The sequence below is a fragment of the Chinchilla lanigera genome, unplaced genomic scaffold (genome assembly GCF_000276665.1).
Source record: "Chinchilla lanigera isolate Chin_1 unplaced genomic scaffold, ChiLan1.0 scaffold00068, whole genome shotgun sequence".
NCBI classification, from domain to species: Eukaryota; Metazoa; Chordata; class Mammalia; order Rodentia; family Chinchillidae; genus Chinchilla; species Chinchilla lanigera.
The window spans coordinates 7,783,298-7,794,142 of NW_004955469.1; the positions used below are offsets into that span (position 1 = coordinate 7,783,298).

The 10,845-nt window shown below is 42.4% G+C and overlaps 1 protein-coding gene across 4 annotated transcripts in view; it reads right to left on the reverse strand.

Moving 5' to 3' along the window:
• Positions 1-2,732: 2,732 nt before the first annotated feature.
• Positions 2,733-10,845, reverse strand: part of Asxl2 (additional sex combs like transcriptional regulator 2) — a 137,710-nt gene continuing 129,597 nt past the window's right edge. For all 4 annotated transcript variants that reach the window (XM_005400413.2, XM_005400414.2, XM_013522575.1 and 1 more), the window contains 2 exons: positions 9,106-9,820; positions 2,733-5,286 (listed from right to left, as the gene is read on the reverse strand). In XM_005400413.2, coding sequence (XP_005400470.1) covers positions 2,857-5,286; positions 9,106-9,820 — 3,145 coding nt within the window. In that variant the 3' untranslated portion in view covers positions 2,733-2,856. The remainder of the gene's footprint in view (positions 5,287-9,105; positions 9,821-10,845) is intronic.

Here is a 10,845-nt window from a genome sequence, read left to right on the forward strand (position 1 = left end):
TATGCAGTTCAGGCTGGCCTTGAGCATACTTTGTAGCCCAGGCTGGTCTCGAACTTGCAATGATCCTCTTGCCTCAGCCCCCGAGTGCTGGGATTACAGGGATGCGCCACCACGGGCAATACTCTTAATAATTTAAAGGGCCAGACTGCACTCCTTTTTTCTTGGTCAAGATACAAATGAATGGCTTTCAACATGAAACCAGTTTTCAGTCAAATTAAGTGGACTGGGGTGTAATTTACCACCAATCCGAGTATGTTCTCTCATCCTATAAAGTCTGAGGCAATATATCTAGCTGGTGATTTGTTTCTGAGGTATAACTAAATGGAACTATTTTGCTGGCAACTGTTTAAGAGAATCTCATGCCAAGCAAAGCTTGGAACCTAGCTGCAAGGCCAGGTCAAGAGGAAGAAGCACCATGTGGTCTCCTCTCAGATGGAACTGAAAAGACCTGCTGCCCTCCTGCACTCTACAGTCTGTCCATCCTCAGATCAAGGAATTTAGAGGATGCCTTTCTAGCAGCCACAAAGCAGAAAAATCACTTTCATCACTCAGAATTGGTAACTGCCGCGTAGCATGAGAAGTCCTAATAGATTTGGGGGCGCAGGGGGGGGGGCAGACACACACCAAGGTCTTGTTGTGCAGCTCAGGCTGGCCTCGAACTAGCAGCAACCCTCCCGTCTCAGCTGAGTGCTGGGATTACAGCCTTCTGCCACCAACCAACGGGGTTTTAAATAAACCCCACTGGGATTACCCAGGGTATCATTCAAAAGTTTGGGAGCGGGGCAACCCCGGTTTGTTTCCTACTGGTCCCTCACTGGAGAACTTATCCCTGGATGCTTGAAGCCTTTTTAATCTCTCAGCTATGTCTGTGCTGGAAGAAGAGGGAAAGATTGAGGGACAACATAATGTCTTGGCTGAAACCAGAACAGTTATTAATCCTATACTTGCCTTGAGCCACAACAAATGAGCCAGAGGAAAAATGAGAAACTGGAGTTTCTTATGCAGTAAGGAGCAGACACTGTCGGAAAGCATAGAGTGTATGATGCATGGGGTGTGGCGGGCAGGGGTGGGCAGCAGAATGGGGGTCAACAGATTATTGCCTCCCTTCCCCTAGTCTGGAATGTGATTAAATGAACAGGTTTAAACTGTTCTGAATTTTGTAAGAATCACACCTAGAATATTAAGTACAAACAAAACTGTACCAGGTTGCGTTAATACTTTACACACCTCAAATTAGAACTGAAATAAGTAATCAAAAATGTGCACATTAACATTCTTCTTAATATGAAATTTGGGTAAACTGTAGGGTTTATTTTATTTTGTGGTTTTTTTTTTTTTTTTAGACAGGGTCTTCCTATGCAGTTCAGGCTGCCTTCAACTTGCTATGTAGCCCAGGCTGGCCTCAAACTCACAGTGATCCTCCTGCCTCGGCCTTCTAAGTGTTGGGATCACAGGCATGAGGCACCATGCCCGGCTTTACAAAAATGTTCTTTAATCTGACCTAAAAGTATGTATTCAAAATTTTTTAATCACTCGAGAAGTATTTTTAAAAACTAAAAAACCACCCACAAAATTTTGGAACAAACTTTTCTTCCTTGATAGACAATCCCTTAGCCATTCACTGAAGCCCTTTTACCTCAGGGATCCCTAGTGCAGAGAGCAGAACTCTAACAGTGCACAGGTTTTCAGAAACAGTGAAGTGTCCTGTGCTATGTTTGTGTGCACATACATGCGTGTGTAAGATCTGATAAAATTACTCCATCCTCCTCAGACGCCTGGGAGGTCAAATCAAGTTGAACGGAAGCAGCCAACAAGCTACTAAGAAGCTCTTCTATCTATCACAACAGCTGACTGTGTAACACTAGGAAACAGGTGGGGAGAGAAGAGGTAAAAACGCTATACTTTGTTTCTAGCTCTAAATCATCTTCCAAAGTTCTTTACACTCAGTTTAACAGTTTCTGCAATTTTGTTCCCCTGTCCAATGATACACAGTTCAATTCATCCCATCACTAACCCCTGCCTGCTCATTCTATATTGGTATTTCAAACCCGTTTGTGCGTGCCCATGAATGACGAAGTGTAGGGTATCACTGCGGTCCTGTCCCCATGCACAGAACAGTCACAAAGTGGGGCCCTGAAAGGCGTTCTCTTCACAGACCACATTCGTTGTTTCAGACTAGCGGGTGGGATTAGGGAGCAGCAGGGCACTGCATGATGACGGTGCTGGTTTATGAAAGCTAAGAACCAAGTCAGGGATTTCTGGGTAAGAAAAAACACTGCCTGGACATTAATACGTTGTGAAAAACTTCCACTCAAGAAGGTTCCAGCTAAGGTGAAGAGACTGAGCAAACCCTGAATCCAAATCTTGCAAAGGCCAATCTATGAATAACCTACAGCCAGACTGCAAAGACATAATCAGCACGAATGGTCACTTCTTTACAGACCATTCCTTCCTCTTCCCTAAGTTTCAAGAAAGGTAAAAAGGGAGACAGCTTCCTTTCACCATGCATGGCATTCAGCTTTTCTCAGTGTCACATGAAATGGAACATACATCAGAATTTAAAGAATACATCATTACCTAAACACAGGAAAAATGTTAAACAAAATGTGACATATTTACATGATTTCTTAAGTGCAAACTTGTCACAAATTCACAAAGTCTTGCTTGACTTAGACTTACTATACAAGGTGCGTGTCCTCTAAAATGTAAAAGACCTGTACTCTGTATTCCTGATTACTGTTTGTCTCTTAGGACAACCAAACCCTTATTTCTGTGATTCCAAAATGATGCAGAAACACATCTTGTTAACCCCACCTGTCCCCTTCCCTTTACAGTGTGTATATCTTGTAAGACTCATTACCGAACGACAAGGCAGGAGACGCAGAGTTTGGAGGGACCAATGCAATCATCATGGCAGAAAGCTCCGCAACCTTTGCACATGATCATGGCTTTCAACCTGCAGTAACATTTTGAAGGAGTGTCCTCTATGCTGTTCTCTTCAGGAAAGGCCTGAACGGGAATTGTCTGGCCATGGCTGTTGGGATTCATAGCTTGGCTAGCAGGGATGGTAGTGACAGTCACTGAAAAGGACATGACATCACCAACATTGCTAGACACCTGGCTACCTGGTACAGCAGAGTTATGGTCCGCTTCTGATGAGGTGGAGACATTAATCATGCCTCTGTAGCTTGGCCCTATCTGTGTGGGACTTCCATACAACTTTGGGGTTTGCAGGGGTGGAAGAAGTAGAGGCTGATGGGTAGGACTGTCTGCAGGCAGAGAAAGAGCAGTAGAACTGAACAGCTCAGGGCTGCTGCGCATTACCTTACCTCTAACGGCCTGGGCCATTTGTTTCTGTGCTGCCTGAATAAAATCTCTGGCTAAGGTCTTTTCATCAAACGTTTGGCCTCTAGGGAACAGGTAATTCTCCTTGCTCAGGGTGGGATGCTCATTCACTGGTGTCTCAGCCTTCATAGTTTTGTTAGCTAAACAATCATTGGTGGATGGGGTTTCCCTACTCTGGGGTCCGGAACTTGCATCATGCTTGCCAGAACTCTGGGAGGCCTGGGGTTCTTCCTTCACCAACACCGAGTCCTGCTCATCACCAGTACTCTCTTCATCCGTTTCATCATCTTTGCCACTGCTGCTATCACCTGCTGTGTTTCTACAATCTGTATATCCCATTCTCAAGGCTTCAGTGGGGCTACTGAGACAAACTCGGTCTTCCGGGTTTACAGAATGGCTCCTCCTACAGCTCTCTGAACCTCGGCCATAGGTGGAAATATTAAGTAAGTAGTGACCCGACATTGCAGGTTTGGATGTCCTTCTGCCAGCAAAACCCAGCATGAACCTCTGGCTTGTGGAGATGTCCTCTAACTGGAAACCTGAGTGAGCAAAGTTAAACTGAGAGGGAGGCACAAATGAGAGAACATTCTGCCTCTGAACTCTCTGGATCAGAGTCTGAAGGATCTGATCTTGGGATGCTTTACTTAGTCCTTCTTGGTACTGGTGTGTATCAATGCTAGAGTCCCTCAAATCCTTAGTTGAAAAAAGCTGCAGGGGCCTTTGAATATGGGAGAGCTGTTTACTTTGCAAGGTTTTCCCTAGCTGCTGGATAACCATCGGATGGGACTGTCTATCACTAACTTCCTCTCTGGTGCTATTTTCTGTTTCAGTGGTACCTGTCAGCGGCCCTACCCCTCTTTCCTCTCTTGTAGTCAGTGGAACAGTTTTCATTTCAACTTTGGTGAGAGGTTTAGGCAGAATTTGCTCCATGGGAACATCTTTGCCCTGGAGAAGCTGAGTAACTAAAGGATTATTAGCAGGGATACTAGAGCTTGACCTTGAAATGGGTCCATTCATATTTGCAGAAGTTCCTGGGGTTTTAAGGCTAGAAGCTGCTGAGGATAGAGCTGATCCAGTAGATGCTACAGTTACACTGGCCTGGGGTACAGGAAGCTTTTCTAAAGTAGCTGTTGTCAATAAAGATGTTAAAGGGGAGGGAGTCATATCCACTGGAGCATTAGCAGTTGTCTTTGTTGAGGCTGAAGGGGTTCGTATATTCTTACTAGAACATGCTTTGGGTTCAACTGTGCCATCAGCTACAAAACGAACAGGGGAGGCTCCTGAGATCACAGCAGTCCCTTTCGGAGAAGGAGCGCTCTCCTGTTCACGACCACTGAGCCTTTTTGGGTGGCTAGGGAAGGTCACTGTGGCTGCTCTGGTGGGGTCCAGGTTCTCATGACTCAATTTCTCTACATGGGCTGGTGATGTGGCGTTTGTGCATGCTCCACTGACGGCAGGTGCTGGAGGCACTGAGGGGGTTTGCTGTAGTTGTGCTCCAGAGACACTATGAGGCTGTGTCTGGCCTGGGGTCTTGGTCTCGGGCTGGGGTTGAGTGTCTGGACCGCAGGGTAAAAGCTCTCTCGGACCTCCCCTGCTTCCAGCTCCTGCCAGTTCCAATGTAGGGCCCTTTCCAGTTGCACTGACTCTGTCTGAGCCTGGACTCCCTCCTCCAGCGGTTTTCCTTTCACCACCCTCTCCTGGACCTTGTCCACCCCCAGGGCCTGGTCCAGGAATGGTCCCTCCAACTGAGGTGGCTGCAGCGGCTGCGGCTGCAGCGGCAGCTGCAGCTCTCTGTGCTTTGACCAGCTGCGCTTTTGCTTTGATGTCTGCGAGAGTTCTGGCTCCTGTTCTGTTAGGACTAGTGATGGAGACTGGAAAACGAGCCCTGGGAGAGACCTGCGATGTAGGAAACGGCATGGGGGAGATTCTGGAGACCGGGATCTGAAAGAAGTAGGGTAGGGAAAAAACAACAGAGATTAGTATTCACTTATAAGACTAACAAAACTTCATTACCATTTATATTTTAGAGTAGGTGAATAATACAGCACCTGTGACAAGCATGGAGAGTATGACTGAGCAACACAAATTTGTATTTAGGGTCCTTCCCATTTTTCCCCACAATACAGGGGATTATGTACATGTGTACTAGTCATTGCACTCATCTGTGCAGCAAATGCCAGGTGTGGTGGTGGACACCTGTAATCCCATCATGAGGGAGGCCGAGGCAGGAGGATCACTGCAAGTTTGAGACCAGCATGGGCTACATAGTGAGTTCAAGGTCAAAAAAAAGTATGCTTTGAGCTCTATTACAAAATTTACAAATTGGAACTTCCAGAAAAAATGTATTTCTAAAAAGGTTTGAAACCACTGATTTTCCTATCATACAAAAACCTCACTTTTATCCTAAATAGTATTTTAAAAGTTACTATAGTTAATTACAGTGCATGGAGGTATAGATCTGTCTAGTTACTAGTTGAATTGAAAGGAACAGGTAATTGTTAGAGATGTCCTAGAGCATTAGTTTTTATTTATTCATTTTTTGGTACTGGAAATTGAACTCAGGACCTTGTGCTTGCCAGGCAGGAGCTTGTGCTGCTGACCTGTATCCTCAGCCTCTAGAGTGTTTAATTAAAAAAATTAAGCTATTAAGCTCTAAGAAAATGCATACTATTCTTCTGGAAATCCTTATATTAAGAGTTATAAGGCCACTAAATATTTTTTCATTAACTTCTCAAAACGTCAGCAGTCCTGAAAAATTGACTCTCCAAGGGGTTGGGGGTTTAGCTCAGCGGCACACAGCCTGCCTGGCAAGAACAAGGTCATGAGTTCGATTCCCGGTACCGGAAGAAAAACAAACCAAAAAAGAAAAACAACAAAAATTGACTCTGCAACTCACAAGGTCAAACTTGGGGATTACAACAGATGTCACAAAGTGCATGCACTGTACATCATGAGATATACTTAATCTCTTTGACCTGAATTGACTTTACACCCAATTGTAACAAGCTGAGTAGTATACTTAGTGCAATGTATTTCAGAAGCTAAACACAGTTAAGAAAGAAGCAACTGCTGCCGCTTGCTAATATGACTTAGAAGAGACTACAGGGGAAAATAGATAAAACTAGAAAATTAAATATAAGAAAGTTACTTAAGGCATTTTATATAATGGCAAATAGTGGTACCTAAGAATAGTCATGAATGTGATGCCATATCTAGCATAATAAATGATATCTATCATAATGGCTGAAAATTATTCACAACATGCTGATATCAAATAAAGACAAGCATTAAGGGGCTGGGGATTTAGCTCAGCAGCACAGCGCCTGTGTGGCAAGCAAAATGTTGTGAGTTTGATTCCCAGTACCAGAAAAAAACAAAAAACAAAAAACAAATGAACAAACAAAAAAAGATAAGCATTAAAAGAGGCTAAAACTTTTCATACTTAATAATAGGTTTCATGTATTTATACATACTACCTCAAGTATGCATAATTTATGTGTATATTAAAACTTTTTACATACATATAATGTAACAAACATTTGTACTAAAATTCAAATTTTGTTATACATTTAAATTTTGTTTAAAAGGTTTTGCTGTGTTCTAAGTTCTATTAAGCTTTGTCTTTGCAGGTGGGATCTGAGACAGAGTCTAAGAGTAAAGCAAGTTTAAGAGTAAAGCAACTTTGGGTGTAAGCTTTTTTAGGGGGATGAGGAAGGAGGCGAAAGTAAAAAAAAAAAAAAAAAAAATGTATAAATATAATAAAAAAAAAGCCAGGCATGGTGGCACACGCCTGTAATCCCAGCACTCAGGAGGCTGAGGCAGGAGAATCTTTGTGAGTTCAAGACCCACCTGGGCTACAAAATGAGTTCAAGGCCTGCCTCAATGGTATAGTGAGACCCTGTCTCAAAAAGACCAAAAAAAAAGAAGAAAAGAAAAAAACCAAACTAACATAACATTATACTGACTTAGTGAGAATAAATTTAAATTTTTAATATAGAATCTCTCTGGATTAGAAGAATACAGAATAAAATGTAATCCATCTTTACAGATGAAACAAAAAGCAACCTAGTGTTGCTTAAAGTAAAGGTTCAAATGTAACTCAGCTCTGATTGATGCTGATTTTTTTTTTGATTGACCCTGATTAAAGAAAAGTTTCTAATATTTTTGTGAGAAGAAAAGTAAAAATGATTATCATAAAAACCAGACCATCTGGGAAAGCATAACAATGTATGTATGTTCACGATAAAACAACAAAACGCTTTAGAAAGAAAAACAGCGAGAGAGCATGTGAGCAAAACAGATGGGGGGGATGGGGGGGGGAGAAAGGGAATTCCTTAGTTCTGAAATGTAAATCTCCAATTTAGAAAGGGGGTCAAGGGTGCTGGGAATAGCCGCCCCTGGGTGCAATTTCCAGTACTGAAAAAAAAAAAAAATCAAAATAAGGTATGATTAAAAAATAAAATCACCGGCTAAATTTCAAATAACTTTAACTTTAGCCATTTTGTTTGTTTGTTTGTTTGTTTTTCTGGTACCAGCAATTGAACTCATCACCTTGCGCTTGCCAGGCAGGCTCTGTGCCGCTGAGCTAAATCCCCAGCCTCTAACTTTAGCCATTTTCTGTAAAGCAAAGCTAAAGAGACATCAAATTTTTAATAAAACTTTAACCAAATGTCAAAAATAAAATGAAGACCATCAGACTTAGTAATAAACACTATGTCAGATGTTAGTGAGATGGGGTGCTGAATGCATCAAGTGACAGTAAGAGAAAATTTCCAAGGATTAATTTGAGCGAATAAAAGAGAGGAAAGTGTTTTATAGTGTTTATTTATATACTAATGTGAATGAGTAATGCCAGTGCATGGGCTCTTGGTAGGCAAAACAGTAGTTATTAATAAATAGCATTTATCACATGATTAAACTACAAATTGATATTTAGCATAAGCCCATGTGTTAAGAAAAAGTCAAGATCAAGAGTAAAACTGTTTTTGGATTTTGAAGGGCTTCCCACTGGTTAGACAGTCTTTATATATTAAGGTAGTTAGACATACCACCACAGGGCATTTATTTTTATTTATTTATTTTTGGTTTTTCTCCGGTACCGGGAACCGAACTCACGACCTTGTGCTTGCCAGGCAGGCGCTTTGCCGCTGAGCTAAATCCCCAGCCCCACCACAGGGCATTTAAAGTACAGCAAGGTAGGTCTAAGTGGAAATTAATGACATATGCCAAGCAGTGGAGCTTAGCAAGGTAATTCATCTTATTCCTACTCGTAAGTAATCAGTGCTGACAGAGAAGAGCCACAAATACTTAGTTTTATGGGAAGGAGCAAAAGGTAGTTCTAGAACCACACACCATCAAATTAGGTAAGCACAACGCACGTTCAAATTCCATGGTTCTGCCAGCAAAGGTAAGAAAGATCTTTTGATCATCACATCAACAGCCCCCATGTGCTTACTGATACTTCTTCTTTTGACAATGTAAGAGAGTAATTTCTGTAACTGTCTTAAGATTCAAGAGTAACTAGCATGGGGGAGTGACAGTGGCTAACATCAGACACTCAGGTTCCTTATTCAAACTTAAGAAAGATCTATAGGAATGAATGCAATTCTAAATGCCTGCTTACCAATAATTTTATCTGTGTAAGACCACAGCTAGATGCACATCAACATTAATACCACAAATTACTTAAAATTTGGGAGATGTGACCAAAACTTAAGTGTTCTGGCCATCTCTCCTCATCAAACACCGCCACTCTCTTACCTTGAGAGGTGGTACTTTTCGCACCTGGAGTCTGTCCCCTCTATTAAGAAAGGGCTGTGGCGAGACCTGAAATGGCTGCTGGTGCTGGCGATCCTCAGTGACACGTGGCCTTTTCTCCCAGTTTGCAGGGGCCTCTTCCTGAGTGAGGGAAGATTTTCTCTTGAGGCTTTCTGGGCTCTGCTCTGTAAGAGTTGCCGGAGGTTCCTTCACACTTGTCTCCTGTGGACCTGCTTCTAATCTGGGCTTCATTACTGCTTTTCCCATTCCAGGACTCTTGGGTTTGCTTGGGGATGTAACTAAAACTTCTTGGCTTTCACTTCTGTTACAATTAGAGGCTGTGGCCACACGATTCTCTTTCTCAGACTCCTGCTCAGCAGAGGCCACGGGCTTCTGCTCCAAGAGATCTTCACCCTTTGGGCACTTGATGGGAAGAATGCTTAGCTCATTTGCATTGCTAGTTGAGGCAAGGAGTGGCTCTGCAGATTGGAAGTCTGGCTGTGCCTTTTCTTGGCTTTCATGCTTTTCTTTCCTGACCGGTGATGGCATCTGCACCGCTTCTTCTTTACATTCTGACTGGGGTACTACTGGCACTATTCTGACAGGAGAGGCCTCTGAAGAAAGCATGGATTTTGGTTGCTCAGCTGGGGTTTTCTTTACTTTGGGATCACTGGGAGAAGATGTCAATTTCTTTGAATCTTCAAGACTCAATCCAGAACTAAAAAGTGGAAGAAGAAAATATTCTAATTGAGAAATGCCCCATGTGGCTGATGGCATTATGAGAAAATGGAATATGACAGTTTCTAGGAATACTTCTGATAATGGTTTTTAATTTTTAAATTTCACTGTTATTGCTAATAAAGAATGTTTTGCAGCCAGAGTAATTAGATTCCAATCCTGGCTCTGATACTAGCTGTCCATGTGATATTAAGTGACAAGCCTGCTGCACCTGTTTCTTTAACTGCACACTGGGGTTAATGACTTTACGGTGTAGATACGACAGTTAAATTATATACTAATGTTCCTACATGGCACACACTGACAGCTCAGTAACAGTGGGTACTGCTATTACTTCTGCTTATGAAGGGTTTACACTGTCTAGAGGTACACATTACCAACTACCTATAAAGACCTGAAGGAAGGCTAAGATCCACCCGGCCTGGGATCTGGGCTTGAACAGTGATCAATTCTGCTTTGCAGAAAGGATGGCCCAAACAATCTAAGAAGACAGTAGGAGACTGGCTGTCAATAAGCGGCAGAGGCTGAGAACTGTAACTGAGTTTTTTGGGGGAAAGCTTGTTTGAATCCTACTTCTGTGCAACTCTAACATTTCAAGATCACATGCTGCTGAGCTCTCTTGAGGGGTTAGGTCAATTAGGATTTCTACAGTGTGGCTTCGTTAAAAACTAACTTCTTTAGCTTTTCTATCTTTAAGGGTCAATAGTGATTCTTCTGAGTGTTTTAAACTATTATATAATGGGCAAAAATCAGTGAAACCCTCCCTGGTGACTTCAAAAAATCAGTACTGTACCTCAGAGATGGAACAGCTAAATACAAAACTAGGCAGTAATAAAAAATAGTTCCATGTAAAGCTGGCAAAGTAATACATAGCTGAAAACAAAAATTGCTCTAGTGATCTATCTATGCACTATAGAAAAAATAAACAAATGTTATGTTACTGCTAGCTATAATAATGGTCCAATCGGGGCTGGGGATTTAGCGCAGCGGCAAAAGCGCCTGCCT